The 23,179-nt window shown below is 38.4% G+C and overlaps 1 protein-coding gene across 2 annotated transcripts in view; it reads left to right on the plus strand.

Moving 5' to 3' along the window:
- The window catches only part of P3h2 (prolyl 3-hydroxylase 2), a 145,790-nt gene extending 123,143 nt beyond the window's left edge, over positions 1-22,647 (plus strand). For both annotated transcript variants that reach the window (XM_020153956.2, XM_074073537.1), the window contains exons 9-15: positions 8,708-8,835; positions 9,385-9,480; positions 10,503-10,653; positions 11,402-11,519; positions 12,432-12,507; positions 16,603-16,743; positions 21,431-22,647. In XM_020153956.2, coding sequence (XP_020009545.2) covers positions 8,708-8,835; positions 9,385-9,480; positions 10,503-10,653; positions 11,402-11,519; positions 12,432-12,507; positions 16,603-16,743; positions 21,431-21,523 — 803 coding nt within the window. In that variant the 3' untranslated portion in view covers positions 21,524-22,647. The remainder of the gene's footprint in view (positions 1-8,707; positions 8,836-9,384; positions 9,481-10,502; positions 10,654-11,401; positions 11,520-12,431; positions 12,508-16,602; positions 16,744-21,430) is intronic.
- The last annotated feature ends 532 nt before the right edge of the window (positions 22,648-23,179 follow it).

Raw genomic sequence — 23,179 nt, forward strand, 5'->3', positions numbered from 1 at the left:
TCTACAGCTCTAACAGTTCCCAGCCCTTTCCTTCCTTCACTTCCAAATCAGTTTGAAGCAGTAAACAGGATAATAAGCTCATCGAATCTGACCTAAACCTCAGTGTTAACCACAGAGCCCAAGCTGTTGTATAACTGCCAGAATGGTTCATGGTTAGTCAGAGTTTTTTTTTGGCTAAGAAATCACCCAGGAAGTACATGCCTACAGGCCAACACTATGCTGTAATTGTTTGGGAAACTCCAGAGCAGTTGCCAAATTTCAAAGGTTTTTTTTTTTGTCCCTTTTGGCTATCAGGGAATATGATGTGCAATAACTATGAAGGCTAACAAAAAGTATAGAACAGGGCACCATATATAAATATTGATTTGATGCTGCAGTCTACCATTTCTCCAGTTTTCTTGGTTGAATTGGTGAGTGGATATCAGGATGTTTCCTGGGGACCCAGTGGTCTGAAGGAAAAACGCACCCGTTTTTCCAATTCTTCTTACACTCAATGCAGATCACTTCTGGGACCAAATGTGTGTGTGTGTGTGTGTGTGTGTGTGTGTGTGTTTCCCTTAACACATCAAACAGTTCCCAGGGATTTCCAGTCTTTCCACTCTTCTTCCAGAGGTCCACGGGTGAGGCTGTGGGTTTCAACCCTCTACTCACTTGGTATTTCTGGTGACTATTCCTAACCTGAGTCCATCCAGGGGCTGCAGATTAAGTCACTTTATTAGTGTAACTCAGATGTTATTTTAAAAAGTTGTATCATGAATAACAAGATACTTCTATCATTCAGAAAATTGCAAGGGTTTTAGAAGCTTTGAGCTAATAACTGGGGATAAAGACCAAACATAATTCTTGTTATACCACAGCTGGAAAGCCTTGTATCCAATCATCACACACCTAGTCAATAAGATCTCAATTAAGAACAGCAGTAGATAGAAGCAAAGTTCCAAACCAGAAAATACACTCTCATCTTTGTCTGGCTGAAAGCAGATGGCAAGGCGGCAAGGAATAAACTAAACTTGAACAAACAGCATCATCTCCTCAGGTTACCTAATAGCATCTAGTATGATAACCCCACCTTAACCACAGATTTATTACATGCAGCTTTGAACAAGTGTGGTAATAAATATAAGAATCAAAAGAAATTTCAAAAACAAAAATTTTAAATTCTCATACATATTACACAGCTCAGTTGACAAGAAACTCTCAGTCGGTGCTGCGTTATCATCAGTTGTGCTTAAGTGGGTGTGTGATCTCTTGTTTCCCTGCCCTTAATTTTGGAAAGATATGCCTCCAAAATAAGCAAGGTAAAATAAATGTGTTTAATTTATGCAATAAAGTGAAAACATGCTGTCTTGTTGAAAGGCAGCATGTTTTTAGTGGAAGGTGAGTGGCACTATGGGAAAAATGAATGAAGCATCCACAGGACACGAACTCCATGCTTCCTGAGCATGCAGTCTCCTTGCAACGACATACCCATGGAGACTAGGGTTTACTGTAGTCATACTGATGGCTCCTAAGAATTGAGATCAGAGTCACTTACGGCTACATACCAGAGTGACTCCAGTCCAAGGAACATACAGAGTAACTTACTAATATCAAGACACGTCTGTCATTTGTTCATTCTCTTTGTAACCACCAATTTCCAAAGGTCATGCTTGATAATGACTCCAGTGTCATTGGGTGAGATAGAAACAATGTTGAACTTGGTACCTGGAGACTTTATTTCTGAGATTGCCTTATTCTGATGCTCTGCACACTGATGGAAACCTAGAGTTTCAATGATGCAGGATCCTGTGGTCCTTATCTGTAGGACACAGGATGGTAACTTTATTGAGACAATAAATGTGAAAGTCTTTTGTAAACTGCAAAAGGCTGTACTTACATAAGGGCTTGTTAGTTGCTGCATACTCTTACCATGCCTGGTATAATATTGTATTTATGGAAAATGATTCTTCTTTCCATGAGCCACAGGCAGTGAGCATGAAAGAGTACTTTCCTGGATGATCTCTCTTTGTTACAACCGGGAGTCAGAGCCAGGCACATACTTTATGAATGAGAGAAGAATTAAAGTTGTTTAACTAAATTCCTAGCGTTGTGGTTAAGAATTGGCCAAAACCATCAAATTAGGCCACAGGAACTGCAACCTATTGGATTACAATTTCATTTTAATGTCAATGTTTTCCTCTGTCTGGTGTGCTATCAGTCATCTGCAGGCTGGTTACCTTGCCTTATGACTGGCAAGGTTATTATTTATTTATTTATTTATTTATTTATTTTTGGCTAATGGTTGAGTAATCGGTTGGTTTTCTTTTTGTGTTAATTACGTGTGATAAATTTCTATATAAAATTCTATAGTGATAATTATATTAGCGACATGAGAGTCATATTTGTAATACAGATTCTCCTTGATCCTGTTACAATTTAGATACTTAATACTCCATGAGGCACCAGGTTTCCCCTGATCTTTGTGTGTGTTATTTATGGAATGGTTAGGGGAACTGTCCATATCCCATAGCCCCATTTTAAATACCCTCCATTATTTCACAATGACTCAGTCAAAACTTAACACAATATTTATTCCAAGCATAGTTAACTAATTTAATTATATTAACACCAAATACTTATACAGAGCTTGGGTGATATACATTTTTCTGAATTTTTCAGCTCAGTAACTAAAATCATATTTTGAGAAGAAGCTAGTAATATTCAGAGTAATATACCCTCAAATTGAAAAACTTGGCAAAGTACAAACCAAGCAAGTTTACTAAATGCATGTCTACTTTGTGTCTTCTATGTCTATTTGAATTTTATATTAGCAAATAATTTTCAATGAAGCTAGAGAAATCTTGTCTTTCTTCTTTTTTTGAGAATTTTTCTTTATGAATAGAAAAGAGAGAAAAGCTGTATCAATTTCCACATGATCATGCTGTCACTATTCACACTTACATCTTGTTTCTCAAAGCTTTTATCTACATCTCTAATCCCCTGACACTTCTAACCATAGACAGTTATGCTTCTGAATAAGGCAGAACATTCATAAAATTAATGTTCAACTTGATTTAGGCATGAAATTCTAATACCTTCCAGAGAGGGCTCATGCTGCTTCAAAATAATTTTTTTGTGAAATTCTACAAATAAAGAAGCCATTTATATCAATAAAATACTTGTTTTCTGTATATTACATAAAATCAATTTATATTCATATATTTGGCTACTGTCAAATCAGAGTCTTTTGGAGAGCTTAGAAACAAAAATACCACAGAGATTAGCTGTGAAATGTTTTGCTCTATGAAGAACAATGAAACACAAATTAGAATATTAACAAAATGGCAAAGCTATGCTGACAAGTTCACTCAGTAGCTGTGGGTCACTTCAGAATTAGTAATTTTCTACCACTCTTGAAATCGATGGATTTTCCATCCTGGTCCTGATTTACTTATTCATTAACTAAAGGGATTAGCAAAATTAATCAGAATGAAAGTTGATATAAGTATTAAAACACCAAAGATAAGGAGCTGAGAGTATCAATTTGCTTTTCTTCTGAGTCAATTTTTAGAATTAAATTACAATATAGAACTTTATATCAAATTTCTACAAGATTTCTATTGTAAAGTTAGGAAATTTCTTTTTAAATTATTCCTTTATTCACATGTGCATACATAGTTTGGATCATTACTCCCCTTACCCCACTCCTCTACCCTTTCACTCCCTCCCCCACTCAGTTGCAGGCAGGTTCTGTACTGTCTTTATCACTAATTTTGTTGAAGAAAAGACACAGCCTAATAAGGAAGACAAATTGTTTCTGCTAGTTGAGTTGAGGATAGCTATACAGAAATATTCCTAGCATTGCTTTTGTGTACACATGTGTTATGACCCATGTTAATTCATCTCTAACTGATTTTTACACTGGTTACTGATCCCCTTCTCATGATAACCTCTGTTGCTTTAAGGTTTCTGTATTAGCTCCTCTGGAGTGCGGACATCAAACCTTTCAGGCTTCCTGTACCTGTATGAGCATAGTTTTCTCTAGATTTGGGAAATTTTCTCTTATTATTTTGTTGAGTATATTATGAGTTCCTTTTGCTTGCATCTCTTCTCCTTCTTCAGTGCTCATGATTCTCAGGTTTGGTCTTTTGATAGAGTCAGTGAGTTCTTGCATTTTCTTTTCACAGGTCTTGAGTTGTTTAACTAGTAGATCTTCAGTTATTCCTTTAGTTGCCGTTTCATCTTCAAGTTCTGAGATTCTGTCTTCCGTTTGTTCTATTCTGCTGGAATGGCCTTCCATTTTGTTTTGTATTTCTGTTTCATTCTTTTTTCTGAGGTTTTCCATATTGTGGGTTACTTCCTCTCTAATATTGTCAATTTTTGTCCTTAATTAGTTTATCTCTCTGTTTATGGTGGTCTCAGTTTCAGTTTGGTGTTTATTTAGGGCTTCTATGATTTGATTTATTTGTTTCTGGGTTTTCTCATATTCTTTGTTTTTGTTGTCTTGGAATTTCTTGAGTGCCTCCTGTACATTTTGGTTGACCATGTCTAGTAACATCTCTATGAAATTCTCATTAATTACTTGTAGGATTTCTTCTTTCAGAGTGTTCTTGTGGGCTTCGTTGGGTTTCTTGGTATAGTTTATCTTTGTTTTGTCAGAGTCTGGATCTGGGTATCTGTTTTCTTCATTTCACTCTAAATCCTGTACTACTTTATTTTTAGGGGGAGAATGGTTTCCATCCCTTTTTCTTCTTCCCATATTTCTATTGGGTACCATTTCTGTCCCTGGACTATGTGTAATTTAGTATTAGCTGGGTTGCAATATTAACACTAACAAAACCAAGAGAGAAGGGTAAAAAAGAGAAAGAAAAGGAAAGATAAAAGGAAAAGAGAAGAGAGGAAAAAAGAAAGAAAAAAAAATGGGAGAGATGGTGGGTGATCAAACAGAAAACCAGGCAGCCAAATCCTTAAAGAAGGGAGAAAGAAAAAAAAAATGGGAGAGATGGTGGGTGATCAAATAGCAAACCAGACAGCCACACCCTTAAAGAAGGGAGGGAAAAAAAAAAAGAAAAAAGAACAATAATCACCAGTTCTGGAACAGTAAAATTGCAGGCAGTCTTAGTTGTTCTGTTACCTTTGGCATCCAATACTGTTTGTGTGTCTGTTAGGCATGTTTGGAGCCATCTAGTGGTGGCCCGAGCAGGAGCCTGGTGGAGCAGTTATCTGGAAAGCCTGTGGAGCTGGGGCCTGGCTTCTTTGGGGCGGGGATCCCTGCGGGCTAGGGGATGCAGTTGTTTCACGCCAAGCTGGCCTGAGGGGTGGGGGAATCCAGAGGCAGGGGTCCCAGCAGGGTGTAGATCCTGCACGGCCCAGAAGGCAGAGAACCAGGCATGGATCTGGTTGTCCCAAGCAGAGCTGGGGTCCAGCAGAGCCTAAGAGGTGGGGGGGAGAGGGGATCAAGGGGTGGAGGTCCCAGCAAGGCGTGGATCCCGTGTTGCCGCAGAGGTGGAGGTCCTGGCGGGGCATGGATCCGGCATGGAGCTGTGGCCTGGTGCAGCCCAAGGGGCAGAGAGCCAGGCGGAGTGGAGCAGCAGCTCTGCAGGCCTATGGGGTGGGGACTTGGCAGGCCGGCTGTTCTTTTATTAGATCGTGGAGTGGAAAAGCCTTCCGTGATCTAAGGAAGGCACTCTAAAGTGCTGTATTTTTGGCTCTGTCTGGTGCTTTACCACAGCCAAGGGTGACTCTAGCGTCTCGCACAGGGTCCCTGGTTCAGGAGCTCAGGAGGTCTGAGGCTCTGTCTCAGTCGCCATCTTGAATCATCTCTTTTCTTTCTTCTTGAAGGAACATTTCTCTTTATATTTTTAAATTGGAATGAATACACAATTCATTTTTCCAAATATTTAAAGGGAGGTCTGTCTCAGTTTCTGAATCCTAATTTGCCACATGGATTGAAGCCACCTTCCCCAAACTGTCTTGCATGTTAAGAGGGCTATGGGAGGAAGGAGTATTATTCTGTTTTGTCTGGTTTTATTGCTCTGTAAAATTAGCACAAATGTAGCAGCTTACAACGTCCGTTTATTATCTCACAGTTCTGTGGGTCAGAACTCTGGAGATCACCTAGCTGAATCAGTTTCTTCAACGTTTTACACAAGGCTTCAATCAGGTTTTTGCCCAGGACTGGAATCTCTTCTGAAGCTTATCTGTGAGATATCTTTTTCCAAGTCAGGTGGCAGAATTCAGTTTCTAAAGGACTATTGGACCCTTCAGTTCCTAGTTGGTTACTGGCCAAAAGATGTCCTCAGTTCTGTGTCACATGAGCTCTAATAGGGTCATGCGCTTCATCAAAGTGTGAAAGCTGAGAAGGCAATACACTGAGTTGGCTAGCAAGATAGAAATCACAGTAATGTAACATAATCAGACATGACATCCCATCCCCTTTGCCATATTCCACTGGTTGTAGGCAAGATGCAGGCCATACCCACACTTGTGGGAGGTGGATTACACAAGGGTATAAAAACCAGGAGGCAATGATCACTGAAGACCATATTAGATGGACCTTCCTCTGCCATAGGAAGGGAAGAGGGAAGGAAAGAAGGGAGAATGGAAGGAAAGAGAGGAAGGGAGGGAAGAAGAAGAGAAGAGGAAATGTGCTCAATTAAAGCTGAAAACCACTACATATTAGGACATATTAGAAATGCTAAGAAATCCTCTTAAATTCTATGTAATCTAATACTATTCAAAAACTTTGCAGTACAGGAAAACTTGAGAAACACTGAATTGTAGAGCAACATTTATTTTCTTTTTATCCAAAAGATGTGGATCCTGAAACTGAAGGCTTGTGAATATATCCTTGGAATCTAAAAAATTCTGTATTTATAAATTTCAATGACAATTTTAAAAATTAAGAGAGGCAATGAGTGAGCCCTCTGAATGATCACTTTTTAAAAATACATTTTTATTAGCATATATTAGTTGTGTAGTGGGGGATTCGTTGTGACATTTCAATATATGCTTACAATATGCCTCAGTTGGGTTCACCTCCACTATCCACCTTTGTAGCTAAGTACTGCCATGAAATTTTATGTTTCAATAGGTATGGATGCACTTACTGTCACATTGGCACCAGTTGTTATTACATTACAATAAATGATGTGGATAAAATTATAAATAATATATTAAGCAAAGGCTACAACTCATCACATACACTAAGATTTTATAGTAGCTTCAATCGAGAAACACTGGTAGAATACATTATTGCACAGCAAGGTACTTTAAGGAATGCTAGCTCAAAAGATTCTGGTCTGCAGTCAGGCATCATGGTACACATATGTTATTCTTGCACTTGGGAGGATGAGGCAGATTGTGAATTTGAGGCCAGTCTGAGCTAACCAGTAAGACTCAGTCTCAAAGACAAAAACAAAAAATACCAAAAAAATTTTTGTCCAGGTCAACTAGTGGTAATAATATTTATGTGGAATCTGGTGTTTTATTTTAAGCAAAATAGCATCAACCATTTCATTAATATTATTAATTTGAATGTAGTTGGTTTTATGGTTTTGCTTTTACTTAATCTTGTAAAATGGATTTATATTATACTTGTTGATATTACAAAAATAAAATATACATGGTTTTATGATTATAAATATGGAAGAAAATTACAGCAAAAGTAATTTGTCAACACTGGAACTTCTTGGGGGAATATTTGCTTTAACAGATAACCATAAAGATTGAGCAATACTGTCTCCTTATTCTAAGTGTTTATTAGTAAACACTTCGATAATGCTATCCCCTAGTTTGACTAATCTATTTTATAGAGGTAAAACAGACATCAATTTGATGTCTCTTCTTCCTTCCACAGATGTGCTTTAGATCGCTGTGTCTTTGCCCTTTGGTAGACTGGGGGAGGATGGGAGGAGCTGTGACTTTCCAGTCCCACCTTCCATGTGAGCTGTTATCACTAGTGGGCACTTACTGGATCCTAATACTTACTAGGTATATTATAAGGAAAGGACCTTACCAGGTCTGGATTTTGTAGTTTCACAACCTAAAATGTGACCCCCAAATCATCATGCTCTGAAGGGCCTTTGTGTTGCTATTTTTTCTAAAGTTGTATAGGAAACCCTCCTTTGTAGAAAACATAATGTAAAGATCTTACCCAAAAATCAGAGAAAAGTAATTACTCTAAATACAAGAACACCTAACGTCAGTTAAATGGGAAGAAGTCTGGGAAGAAGCCAGGGAATATGGTATACATGCCTGAGTTACGTGGGAAAAGATTGCTCTGCGTGCCAATGAAACTCGGTATTTATGTCTGAGGACATGGATGTGCAGTCAAGGAATTTACTGTGATGTTGTAACAGAGGTACAAATAAGGGGCTGTGGAGAAGGGTGAGTTTTCTCAGAGGAGAATGGTAAGAGATGTCCAGTCTACTTTTAGGATCATCTGGAATCAAATGAAAAAGTAAAATAATTTACCCATCCCAAAAGACTATCCACATGTAATTCATGATTTTGGCTTTATATGGAAATCTGGCATTGAGACTCTTCCCTTTTCCCGAGACCACATTGTGTATATGGAGCCTCCCAATATGTAATTTGTCTTTGCACTCCTAAATATCCATGTGGAAACTACCTCCCCCACACTGCTCACTGAAAGCTGTTGGGTGTTCTGTGTTTCCATCCTTGAGGACAGAGGTAGCAGGCAAGACAGTGTGCTCTATCCTTCCAGGTGGCCCCCTGTTGTACGAGAACATCACCTTCGTCTACAACTCAGAGCAGCTGAACGGGACTCAGCGGGTTCTCCTGGATAATGTCCTGTCTGAAGAGCAGTGCCGGGAGCTGCACAGTGTGGCCAGTGTAAGAATGGGAGGAGAGGAGTCCCAGTGTGCTGGCCTGTCAAGAACCTGGAGGGTGGTGGTCTTGGTCTCCTTTGGATCCAAGGAAAAAGGCTGGGAATTTCACCTCTTTTATGAGAAGGACATTTGATTATAGAGGCACTTTCATAGTCTTTGGGTTGGGATGTTTTTAGTTTTTGAGGTATCATTTAAAACACCAAGTGACTTAATTCCTAGGACAAGCCACCCAACAAGTGACTCACCTTGGCATATAAAGTTGCTGGGGAAATCCATTTATTTTAATCAATAATTAACCAATATACAATTCATTTACATTCTATTTATTTCTATAAAAGGAGATAGTATTTTATATTGAAAATTTTAAATGAATATTAAATAAAGATATCTTTTTTGATTGGGGAATTCATTATACCTGGATACAGGGAGTAAAATGGGAATAGTTCTGAGTGTTGACTTTGGTTCTCACCCTTCTGGCAGCCAAAGTAAAAGCAAAGACTAGATGAATTCATACGAGTCATTGATAAAAGAATCCTCTTGTATTCTGCTTCAGGGAATCATGCTTGTTGGTGATGGATACCGAGGGAAGACATCACCGCATACACCCAATGAAAAGTTTGAAGGTGCAACTGTCCTGAAAGCCCTCAAAGTAAAGTCTTCACTCATTTGTGTTTGGGTTCCTAAGCATCATTCCAGAGGCTTTTGTGAATGGCTGTACAGGAAGGAGAAGGATTTAGAAGGGAGCAATTATGAAGTAGAATCTTTGCTGTGTTTTTGTGTGTTTGCTTTTGAGTACAAGGGATTGAATCCAGGGCCTCATGTGTCCTAAACATGTGCTTGATCAGTGAGCTCCATCCCAACCACTTTTCCTGTTTTAAATCATTCCTTTATTCAGTTATAAATGTGTCAAACTTTACATTTCCTAAATTTGTACCTGACAAAATGTACTCAACCACTGTTCTCTATGAGCTTGTGAACTCGTTATAAAAACATACCAAAACAAGTAATTCTTCTTTCCTGCAAGAAGCATCATTAGAGAGGAATGAAGAATGTATTATAAGGGAAGAGGGGAGGGGACGATTAAATTTTAACTTTCCTTCTATGATTCGGAAGAGCTTATTTCAATGACTCACTGTTCTAACCCAAATCCACAAGCCTGTGGTAGAACTCCCATTAGACTGCAAGCATTTGTTGCCCTTAACGCAGAGAAACTAAAGCAGATACCTTAAAAGCAACTGAGGCCAATAGGAGAAGGGGACCAGGAACTAGAGAAAAGGTTAGATCAAAAAGAATTAACCTAGAAGGCAACACACACGCACAGGAAATTAATGTGAGTCAACTCCCTGTATAGCTATCCTTATCTCAACCAGCAAAAACCCTTGTTCCTTCCTATTATGGCTTATACTCTCTCTACAACAAAATTAGAAATAAGGGCAAAATAGTTTCTGCTGGGTATTGAGGGGGTGGGGTGGGGGGGAGAGGGAGGGGGCAGAGTGGGTGGTAAGGGAGAGGGTGGGGGCAGGGGGGAGAAATGACCCAAGCCTTGTATGCACATATGAATAAAAAAAAAAAAAGACAGCTTAAAGATGACCGTCCTCTATTGGCTTACTGTTTGTCTCAAGTCTATCAATCAACCCAGTGGTTTCCAATGATCTTATTTTGGTTTTTCAGTTTGGCTATGAAGGACGAGTGCCCCTGAAAAGTGCTCGTCTGTTTTATGACATCAGTGAGAAGGCCCGAAAGATCGTAGAATCCTATTTCATGTTGAACTCAACATTGTATTTTTCTTACACTCACATGGTCTGCCGAACAGCCCTGTCTGGTAAGATTTGAGAGCCTGTACTTGTTCCCTTCTGCTCACCAAGCAATGGGAAAGAAAACGACGCAAAACAATATTCTGTTGCATTTTACACTAATATTTTATGATTCTAGATTCCCCAAACAAGAGAAGTTTATGAACTCTTATTTTCCTCTTTTTCATCCCCTGCAGTTCCAGAAGACCCTTACTCTGCACACTGTCTCCAAATCTATTTCTCATAATTGCTGAAGTCATGCATATAATGCCTTCCTGGTGTAGATTTCTCTTTTCAAGGACCGATAACCTGGAAATTACAGTTGTCATGTCCACAAGCAGTGAGTGGAAGCATAGATGATCAAGAGATTATTTAATAAATGTTCTGTAAAAGGCAGAGACATTCTCACTCTCTGCCCATTGTTTCTTCTGCGTCTTCTCTTCCGCTCACTTGAATGGGAAGGAGATGACCCAGTAGACTTCCCACCTATGGAGTTTCATCTGAATCAAAAGTATTCATTTACATTTTTATGTCATCCTTATCCTTTTGCTATCCCACATGAAATGCAACCCACAAGATGCATGGAATTTATACATGTATGTTTTTATCAGAGAGTCTTTATAACTGAAGAGACAGGTGTGATTCGCTTAAGATTTCAGGTCAAGTCCATGTTCAAACCAAACCAGAATCTCTTGTCTGCATGCCCACTGTTCTTTCCTCTCCCCAGCATTTTTCTGTTGGAAGTTACTGCACATTCATCTCTCATTTTTCTGGCAGGTCAACAGGATAGAAGAAATGACCTCAGCCATCCCATCCATGCTGACAACTGCCTATTGGATCCAGAAGCCAACGAATGCTGGAAGGAGCCTCCTGCTTACACTTTTCGGGATTACAGGTACAGCCAGCACCTGCTTCAAACCCAAGCTTTTACCCAGCATTTATCAAAAGCCCACGGAAACTGGAAAGCTGCTCTGTTTTGCTTCCATAATGCCAATCTCTGTGAAGCAGAGAGTCTCAAGTAGTCTTCTGAAACAGCCATGATTACTGAGAAGTGATGGTCTCATTTTTAACTTAAAATCATGTGTACTTTGCATTTTATTAAGCAGAATATACACTTTGTAAATCACTTTGTTTAACTGATTTACGTGTTTTTGCATGTTTGTTAGTCTGAGGACACAAGGGCATGGTATCTCAACACGCATAGGGTCTTATCACATCACTTGTCCAATATTCATACCCATGCAGAACTATGTCTGTATTTTGTAAGAAACTCAGAATAAAATACTGTTTTATCATATGGCAGGATGTGTAGTATGTAAAGAGAAGAATCAGAAGTTGTAGTTATTGTGTATATTAGTGTATTAATTATAGCTCTACTGTGTTTTATTAAAAAACAGTTATTGAGCACTCTCTATCTGGAAGGCCAGGATAGAACACAAGGAGCTCTAATAAAAGGAAAAGGTCCTTTTGAGTTATTATCATATACAGGAAGAAGAAAGTTATAAATAATGAAGGTAGGTTTAGAGTGATCAATTAAATCTAGTTAGGTATTCTTTGAAGGAAGTGACATAAACTTTGAAATGTGATTAAAGTGTTGATGCAAATGGAATCAATGAATACTTTGGGGATATAACCCAAACTATTTCTGACTTTACCTTCAAGGGTTTAGAAGGTCATTTATTTCATATCTAATTCAATGACAACTTACTAATCAGGCTGGCCCATTCATCATAGTCTTTAGGATTCTACATTGATATTGTTGTAAGCATAAATCATCCTAGGGATGGCTTTCCCTTTTTTCTTATAGCGCACTCCTCTATATGAATGATGACTTTGAGGGAGGAGAATTCATTTTCACTGAAATGGATGCTAAGACTGTGACTGTAAGTAAACTTCTTCCTGCAAATTCATTTAGTACATTTTTCAGTCTTGCCACTTTTCCAAGAACTTAACAAATGTTGAATTTCAAATACTTCTGAGCTCAAAAATTCAAAGGGTGGAGAAAGTCTGAACAAGTTTATATATCATAAAATATTAGTATCTGTAAGCATCTTCTAGCCCCTTTTAAAAATGGGTAAATCAAGAAATAGAGATGTTAACAATTTGATAATGATCATATACGTAGTGTAGTCTTGGAACCAAAACCAAATTCTTCTGATTCTCTTGTCAAGTAGAAGTTGAAAACATAAAAACATCAATTCCTAGTCACTCAAGTCTAGGAGAAATCAAATGATTACACAAAGAGCCTTCAGGTTACCTGGTGTTCTACATGCTCGGATTGAGTATTAGCCTCCAAGTCCCTTATTTTCAAAATTATCATATTTCGGTACACATAAGTATAAATATATATATGTATATATACATGCATCTGTGAATAAAAATAGATACTTGTAACTGAGTGTAAGTCATAAATCTTTGGCTCCAAATTGATATACACACTCACACATATATATATATATATATCAAAAGTTAAATTCTACCACCGTCTTCCTAAGCAAACCAATGCCTGTGGTACTTAGCACCTAAAGAGGATCTTTTGATCTTTAAGTCAAAGAGCATACACAATGTTGTAAAAGCAGGTTTTACAACTTAAGAAATAATTTCATTATAAATAGATAATGAGATATCTTTTTTATGAGAAAAAGCAGTTGGGACATATATATGAAAAACTTTGAAGTCTTGGCATTATAAAAGTTATTTGTATAGCTTTTCCAGACTTTTATGCCTTTCAACTTATATCCTGTACACTTTTCTCAGTAGTGAAACATGCATGTTTCATTCATGACACATTACTGTGGAATAAGCAGGTGATACCAAAACCTGTTTTATTGGTTTTAAAGGGGATTCTTGTTAAAATTTCCCAGAAATGCATTTATAATTTTTAAAATTCATTCAATTTCAAACAACAATGTATGTTTAAAAGGTCATTTGCCTCCCTTTTTGTAAAAAAAAATTAATATTAATTATAATCTGGAAAATCAATCAAGATTGATGATTTGCATTGGAGACTAAAATTCCTATAGGAGAGTCTCTGTTTTGGAAGAGCTGTGTGTAGAAAGCATCTTATTTCTGAGCTCTCCCAACACTGAAACAGAGATAGAAAATGTTCACACAGTTTAAGGAAAGCAGGCAGGTGGTTGAAAAGATTTCTTTGTTTCTACTCCATCTAGCGGACAGATTTGGAAATGGTTTGAAAGAAGAGATGTCCGCAGTACTGTGTGAATATTTAATTCATTGTTGACTGCAGGACAACTGCAATTCTGTTTTTTTGCCATGTGGAAGCATACTCTATTCTCCTTTCAGATGTCTATAATTTTAAGAACTGAATTTAAAAGCACTGAATCTGACCTCCCAACAACAAAATAACCGAAAAATTGTGTTAAACAAAATTTTAATCCAAAAGCTGAGAAATAGTTTGTATTAATGCACAGGGAAGAGATATTAGGGCATTTCATAAAAAAATAAAGTTCTTACACAAGAATTGTAGGAATTCTTAAAATCATGGAATGCCAGTTCTTACCCCTTTTCCATCATAAATTTATTCTAATCTCAACAAAGATAAATAGACAGTTTTCCTTTTCAACTTCCTTTATTGAATTTCCAAAGGAAGAACAGAGCAGGGTACTGGCCTAATGTGGGGTTACCCAAGGAATTAGTGTCTTCTGAGTCCATCACTTTTGGAAAAATCTGGAGCTTGTATAATTAACTGAATGGTGGTGAATGTTTACATTTATTCAAGATAAGTACAACACAAATGATTTTTTGGCTCTTAATTATCAGCTAGATGGAAAGACAAAAGAAGTTTTTTTTTAAATCCTACCTGGAAGACAATATATGAGGAAGATAAATGGGTTATTTTTGATAGCAACATTTGTTTGTGAGACACAGGAATTTGGGACATGGGGTTGTTTGTACAAGTTTGAAGAAGATAACGCTTAATGAGTCCCGTTTGCTTCATGACTAAGTTAGTTCAACATTAATAAGACTGTTGCAAAAATATGTTTATAATCATGTCTGTAAACTTTAGAACACCTCTTCCTGTAGAATCCATGTCATAAATGGAAACAGGTTCACTAAAGCTGGCGTATCTTCCATGTGCTGATGTGGGACAGGCAAATCTCTATTTGTTGAGATTAGTCCTAACAATTCTGAGGATCCACACAGACTCAGTTCTAACTGCTTCAGGCAGTTGATAAGCTTGTTTTCCTAAACTTTTCCAAAGTTCTTTGCATTTAAAAATATTTTCAATTCTTCAAATTCCATAAGAGAGAAAACACTAAATTGTCCCCACATTCTTTCTTTAATATTGTAAGGTGTAGCTATCAAGACCTGGTAATCACATAGAAGCAACCACCTGAGGCCTGACCTCTGCCAGGAAATGAGCAGCCAGAGAATTTGAATCTGCATCTCTGAAGGCCATTTACTATGAAGACTTTCCCATCCTCCTTCATAGAATTTACGCATTGCTTACCGTGCTGTTTCTATGTGGAAATGCACAGCAAGTTCTTTGCCCATAAAATTGGAATCAGACTGATACCAAGGGTACCAGTAACTACTGAGCTCACTAGATGTACATCAGAAGAGTCCTCTTACTAAAGCTGCTTAAGAAAAGTAGTTCTATCTAGTAAGGCAAATCACTGTTCTGTTGTTGTGGATAGAATAACTGCTCCTTTTTTCCCTTACCCTTAACACTCAACCACACATCTCACACACACACACACACACACACACACACACACAGAGCACACACACACTTGGGTGCCTGAATTTTGACTCCTCACCTACCTCTAACATTCCATATGTAGTCACACAATCTTGGAGTATAAATATTACGTAACATCCAAGAACGTCATGAAAAATTTTGAATATTCTTCCTGAAGGCAGCAGTGGAAAAACCATAGCAATCTCCTTTTATGCAAAAAGAAAACAAGAAATTTTTCTAGTGAGCATGTTTCAACTTGTGTCAATTCAGAAGATAGCTAGTTAGAACTGATGAGTCTTAGCACAGGGCAGGATGGCTAGCACTGCTTTTCTGGTTTGGCTCTGCCTTTCTGAACTCTACTATGGAAGAGTAAGTGTTCAGTATCTTCGCTGGAGGAAAAATAGTCGCTGCTCACATCAGACATTTCTTCAAACATAGAACTAAGGCCTGCAATATTTGATTGCTTAAGCTCAATCAGCTTGAAGAACCTGCTTATTGATCTTATACTCCAGCTCAGCGCCCCCAGCAGGGTCTGTTTTTCCTTTACTACATTCTTTGACCTTAATATTAGTGGACAACTCCGCCTGCAGGGTGCAAGCTTTGAAGTATTGTGTCAATCATCTCAAAGCACCTGGAGGCAGTGGAATAGGTCACCCCAAGGACTCAAAAGTTCTTACCACTGGAGGTTGTCAAGCAATGCCCGAGTGATCACTGTGCAGGAATACTGAGAAGAGTATTAAGTATCATATGGGATAAGACTTGACATTTAAAATTCTTTATACTATGAAAAAGCAGAGAAGTCATTGATGTACAGTTATGGAATTAGAAAGGATGCACCCATGTCAGCATTACCTAGATGAATAGTAAAACTTTTCTGGCATTGGAGATGTCCCCTTGACTTCTTTAACTCTTCAAATGTTAAACGTATAGCTACTTTGCACACAGACACTTTGTTAATGCTAAAACGATGTAAGTGAGTTAAAAGAGAGCTTTGCTTTCTTGGAATCTAAGCAGAGTATTGAGAAATTACCATGCTCATGGGCATGTGACACATTTTATCAGAAGTTTTTATTTTATGAGTTAGGTGATATTTTGCCCTTACTTTTTGTTAAAGATGAGAAAATGGAGACCAATGCTTCTGCAGTCTTCTTCAGTCCTTCTTGTATCTTCAATCCCATGATTCCATTTTTCTTTGACTTAAGCTTTAACCTGAGTAGTTCCATAGAGGAAATGTTCATATAAGCATTGAAAGTCTGATTTTCACTTTCTTTGTCAGGCCTCTATAAAACCAAAGTGTGGGCGTATGATCAGCTTCTCATCAGGAGGAGAGAACCCACATGGGGTGAAGGCAGTCACCAAAGGCCAGAGATGTGCTGTGGCTCTATGGTTTACTTTGGATCCACTTTACAGAGAATTGGTGAGTTCCTAATACACCTAGAATGCCAGTTAGACCTGCTTCATAAAATGACCTATCCAAAAATTCCTTTAAGTGGTTCAGTAACTCTTTAGGGACCTAGAAATTATAACATAATTTTTACAGAATTCTTTCTGGCTTGCAACTTGGCACTGTTTTCTAAGCAAGAGAAAGTTCTCCTAATGTGAATCTTCCTAATTATGATTTAGTAATTACACATCTAACTTTTGTAGGGAGACCTGAGGAAAAGAAAAGGAGCTATGAAGGTGAACTCTTAATCACTTGAGTTCTAGTTGTGAAGATGTTTGCAGATATGGGTACATCAGTGATATGTGGCAACCATTAATCAGTGCTGAGCTTATTAACAAAGTATAGCCTCGGGAGAGAAGAATGACTTTCTCCTGCTCAACAAGAAGACCATATTGTTTTGTTTACAAAGCTTTAAAAAGAATATTGAAGACTGGATGTGTTGGCTTACACCTGTAATCATAGCTACTCAGGAGGCAGAGATCAGGAAGATGATACTTCAATGTTTGTCTTGCAAGTTAGTGAGACCCCATCTCAACCATAAGCTGGGAATGGTGACATGCACCTGTCATCCTGCTACATGGGAGGTGTAAATGGAATTGTGGTCTAAGGCAGCCTAGGGGAAAAAAAATATAAGATCCTATCTGAAAAATAACTAAAGCAAAAGGGGAAGAGCCTGTGGTTCACCTGCTGAGCAATCGTGACACCGTGAGTTAGGAAAACCATGGTTCCACAAAAAAAAAAAAACCTACATTAAATAGTTTATGGAACACATGTGGAAAAGACTAGGGGATCTGAAAGATTATGATTACTTATTACAATTATTAAATTAGAAGTTATATTTGAAGTAGCTGAGGATACTTAGATTACACAGAGACCACAGACTCATTCTTTGGGATGCCATGGGGCAAAGGTTATAGTCTGTACCTGTGAAGGGCCTGAATTAAGGCTGTAGGTAAAAGCCCTGGAAGAAAAATTTGGGCTCACTGTAGGAAATAATTTCCAAATTATCACCACTCTTTACTGCAACTGTCTGCTCTGAGCATACTAACATGGAGCTCTGGTCAAGCCCAGGCAATTGTCTGGCCTGCAACACAGAAGATGAAACTGAAGCCTGGCAGAGGTTACACCAATGACTTCAAAATCCTCTCCAGCCCAAGTACTGATGAATCTATGCAATTCTATTCTTAAAATGACATTCGTCTGATTTTCTACTTTAGAGCCCTAAGTTGAATTCTGTTTCACCAGCAACTGCTTAAAAATGTTCCCTTTTTCTCAAATGCTTTCCACCATCAACACTGACTGCTTTTTGCCCACATTCACTAAGCATTCTTTTGTATGTTTACAGATATTTACAGGAGATTCATGATGTGCTTGGGAAACTGTGGGTAGGCCCTTAGGGTACAGATTTGAACAAAAAAATCCCTAACCAAAAGAAGTGTGGAGAGAGCCAAGTAGATAGGAAAGAAGACAGCACTATATGTTTTGTGGTGAAGGAATCAAGAAAAATTTACATAAACTCAGACAAAAGAAAATGAGAGCCTGGCATAGACTTAGGTACTAAGGTAAATTAATAGGTTGTGAAGGTAACTAATTGTGGAAAAATTGCCTGACTATATTAGTGTTAATTCAGCATATGAGTTCATCATTCTGTGTTCATTATTGTCTTCCAACATATTTTTCTACCCTAATAAAGTATCACAAATGAAATTACACTAAGTTCCATGTTCCTTTCTAATCAGGAAACAATGCCAGTGTATCCCCTCTCTAATGAAAAGTACTGAAAAGTCTCCAATCTGCAGGGAATAGCGGCCTCTCGTGGCCACAGTGGAAAATAACAAGAGCCACCAGTAACTAATGGAAAATTTCGCATGTGCTGGCTGTGATTCCCAGACTTTGCAACACATTGGAATCACCTGGGGATCTTTACAAGTTACTATCTTCTGGCTCCCACCTTCGGAAATTCTGAAGTAACTGATATGTGGTCTGAGCATTGGGAGTTTAAAAAGCTCCCCAGGTGATTCTACTATGCTCCAAATATGGAAGTCTCCAGTTTATATGCCTTTTCTCATACTGAATCCTGAGCAAAGAGATCCTGTCACTGAACAAATCATTAGCAGATCCCATTTCTGTTACAGTTTGCTATAAACACACTCAATCCTCAAGAAATATTTAGCAACAGGAATACTTAAGGATACAAAGATATTGGATATATATTCTCTCTCTATATATATATCAGTTCCAGCTCTTGACTTTATTTCCCTTCATGAGAAACTCAGTGATTATAATAGCATCTTGTGGCCATTAGATATGAAAACTTTATTTGTGTGTCAGTTTGTTAAACATTGAGATTGTTCTCCCATATTCATAACATAGTATTTAGGCATGTTTTTAAATGTGATTATTTATTTTTCTATTATTTAATATATTTGATCCTTTTAGTTGCCATTATGTCAATACCATTTTCAATTATAAGCTCTTGCATGAAAGGGGCTTTGTTTTTCAAGTCATAAAATAGTTATTTCTATAACTTGTGGTGCTAGGGACTACTAATAGGGGAGAGAAACTAGAAAAGACATAAGCCCTGCTTTTGAGGCATTTGAGGTCAAATTGGAGAGCTAATGCAGAGGTCCAAGTAATGAAAGGTAAAGATGGTTAAGCATTGTCTGCACAAGTGAATGCCTGGGGATATAAACAAGCAATCAGGATAAGTTTCCCTGGGATGACATTTGAAATAAGCTTTACAAGATGAGTAAGATTTCTTTAGGGAGAGACATTTTCGACATACAAGGCCTTCATCCATGTGTGTATTTATTCATCAATACAACAGAGTCCTTGCAAAATGCCAGTAGCTTTTGTGGGTGCTGAAAATACAGGAGTGATCAAGAAGGTAAAGAAATCCTGTTCTCCAAGAGCTTACATTCTAGAGGCAGGACATAGACAGCAAATAAGTAAAGATGTAAATAATCTGGATATTTTTCAGTAGTAATAAATGTGTGGAAAATGGAGCAAAACAACTGATTTCAAGCCAGTACTGGGTGGGCAAACTATGAAGCCTCTCCAAACAAGTGACATGCAAACTACAACCTGAGTGACAAAAAGAGCCAACTATGATGAACATTGGAGAAGAGCATTCCAGGTTTAGGGCAAGTTGTGTAGGCCTGGAAAAGAGGGAGTTTGGAATAACAAGAAACAAAGAAGGTGCTGGGGTGTAGCTCAGTGTTAGAGCATGTGCTTAGCATGTACAATGTACTGGAATAAACTCCTAGAGATTGGGGGAGAAGAAAGCACATGATAAACAAGGAAGGCAGAGTTGCTGGGACATGGAGTGTAAAAAGGGGAATGGTATGAAAAGAGAATACAGAGAAAGCAGGGGTCACATGTTATAGGTAAATTAAGAAATGTGAACTTTATTCTAACTGGAGAGGCCATCATGCCTCCTATGTGCTTCCCCAGTCTTGAGGAACTAATGGATCCAAAAGATTATTTCGGCTAACATTGGACTTCAAGTAGAGCAATAATTGAGAAGGTGAACATGTGGAGAGTTGGGGATGCAGTTTAGAGGCAAAGCAGTTGTACCTGTCAATGACTGGTGTGAGACAAGAAAACAATAGAGGCTTTAAGGTGAACATACACTCTCTCTAGTCCTGGGAGAATAAGAATGGAGAATTATTATGAGAGTACTGCATTCAGAGACTTTGAAGGAAGTTAGGAAGGTGGATTAGGAGAAGACAACATAAGACTGAAGAAGACCAAAAGATAATCATCTTAAAAGGAACCAAGAAAACTGATCCTGGACATCAAGCAATTGGAATCCATTAAAGGGTTGTAAGCAGGAGAATGGTGTAGTCAGACTTAAGTGAGCAGAATCCATTAGAAACATGTGAGAATAAGGAGTTAAACGAGGAGACCAATCTGGTGGTTTTGGAAGCAATGAGAAGAAATGCTGAAGACCTAAACCTGTGGCAATCAAGAGGGAACACTTGTCCTCTATGGGACACTTGGCAATGTCTACAGACATTTTTGGTTGTCATTACTTAGTAGTATGTGTTATTGGCGACCTGCAGTAAGTAGGGGCCAGGCATCCCATAATGCACAGGATACTACACCTTCCCCTCCACCTGACAAAGAATTATCTGGTCTAAAATGTCAGTAGTGTCAATGTTGAGAAACTCTGGCCTAAATTAAGGTAACAGTAACGTGCCTTAAAGAGAAAGGGGCAGAAACAGAAGACAAACGGGACCAGATGGCTTAACAGATGCTAGAAACTATGGCCAGGCTTTAAAGGCAAGTGGGTGATAGGGATGGCTTTTACCAAGAGAGAAGAATACGTGATGAAGAGAATATATCTGTAGAAAGAGAACAGTGAATTCAATTTGAACACCGAACTGAGTTGGAAATGTGAAGGAGATCATGAATTCACAAGGGTAGAGAGCAGTTGAACATGAGACTTCTTTACAGACCAGAAATCTTAGAAGGAAATTGCTTAGGATGCAGTGATGTCAGGAGAATATACCAGACTGGGATGAAGTGGATTTAATCCTTAGATGGATTTAGCACCACTCCATGCACAGATGGATGCCTGGAAGTGTTCAAGAAGCATCTGCTTCTGCAACTGATCATTGTGCTTGTAACAGAAATGTGTCAATTGTCTTTTTTGCAGGAGCGAATACAGGCTGATGAAGTGATTGCAATTCTGGATCAAGAACAGCAAGGAAAGCATGAAGTGAATATTAACCCTAAAGATGAGCTATGAAAATGAGAGTGTTCTATCAAATATTTATTTAAATTGTTAATCTTATAAGAACAAACTGTTTTATTTTTGTACAAAGCTGTGCTATAAATTAACAGGTTGATATGAGTCGTTAGATCTCCCTTCTGCTCCTAAGGACACTGACTGTGCCTTGCTCCTATGTGTCTTGGTTTTTCTTCAGTTCATGTCTCAAAGCCCAGTCACAGCCCCCAAACACACTCTACACACAAACAGACACAGGCATACCACACACACACACACACACACACACACATCACACTCACACACATCACATATATACCAAACACAAGATAAACAGAAACACACCATACAGACACACACACACACACACACACACACACAGTTAATTTGCTACACATTCAAAAACTCAGAGAGAATTAGCTGATTCTTGGCAAAACCACAGCTTATTCATGGCCAAGTGCTAAAGTTAGCGTGTGACTTGTCTTGGAAGGTCTTTGTGACTGGGTGCCTTTCTGCTGCCTCCTCTTATGGTGCTGAGAGCCATGGACTCAGACTCTCCAGAGTCATCTTGGCTTTGGAACTGAGGTACCCCTGGCAGAATCTACAATGCCTTGAGTATCACAGGCAGAGGGCCATCCAAGTTCCAAAAAGGTACCCTCTTGAGACAGGGACCCCTCCCAGTCTTTCCAGGGCCTTGGTGAAGCTCTGGTACTTTCACCAGAAAATAAACTTACATTGGAAGATTTAATTTCCCTCCACTGAAAGGAAGGCACTGAATTGTGTCTAAAAAGCTATGTTGCAGAAATGGTGGCGACACCTGTAATCCCAGCACTAGGGAACAAGTTTGAGGCCAATCTGGGCTACATAGGAAGATCCCATCTCAAAAACAAAGTCATATAGAGGCTAAAGCAGAATGATTCTTCACCCCAGTAACTTTGAAAGAAACTCTAGTCCTCCCTGGCTCAGGACACCATTGCCAGGCAGTCCCTGGTGCAAAGGGGTGTTTTATACTTAAGAAAATTGAACCTCTGATTCCAGCCATCATCTGCCTGTATTTGTTTCAGCAACCCCTCCTTATTGCTGCTATCCAGCTGACAGATTCATGCATCTGTCCAAGTTGTTTAATAAAGGGAGCCTTATTTTAATATTTGGTTTCATTTTTCTTCTCCCAAATGTCTCTTTTATCTTTGAATACTGGTTTCATGATCCTACAGGAGCTCTGAGAAGACTCAGAAGCAATATTGAGTGGTGACTATTTCACTAGCAGACATACACAGGGCTCCGAGAAGGTGAGAACCCTGCTTTGGAAATAGCAAGGAAGGTTAAGAAACAGGGAGTTAATCTAGAAAATGTCTGGTTCTTGGCATCTGTAAAGACATTGCTCTCTGTCTTTGGGGTCATTCTAGCCTGTGGGAATCTGTGCTGTGTTTAACCAAAGGGAGATGCTTACCCTTGTAATGGGTACTAGCAGCAGTAAGAACTACTTTCTCCCATTTATGATTTTGGTTAGTGATAAAAATATTCGTTCTTTGAAATTGAAAAGTTGAGTTGCAGTGATTTATGTGCCATCTGCTTTCTACCAAACCTTCTTGTTACATTTTCATCCTGGAACAATAGAAAGAGCATTGGATTCTAATCCCATTTCTATCAAATTCGTCCTGCTGTGTGACCTGGAGC

This window comes from Castor canadensis, chromosome 5 (assembly GCF_047511655.1).
Source record: "Castor canadensis chromosome 5, mCasCan1.hap1v2, whole genome shotgun sequence".
In the NCBI taxonomy this organism is placed as follows: domain Eukaryota; kingdom Metazoa; phylum Chordata; class Mammalia; order Rodentia; family Castoridae; genus Castor; species Castor canadensis.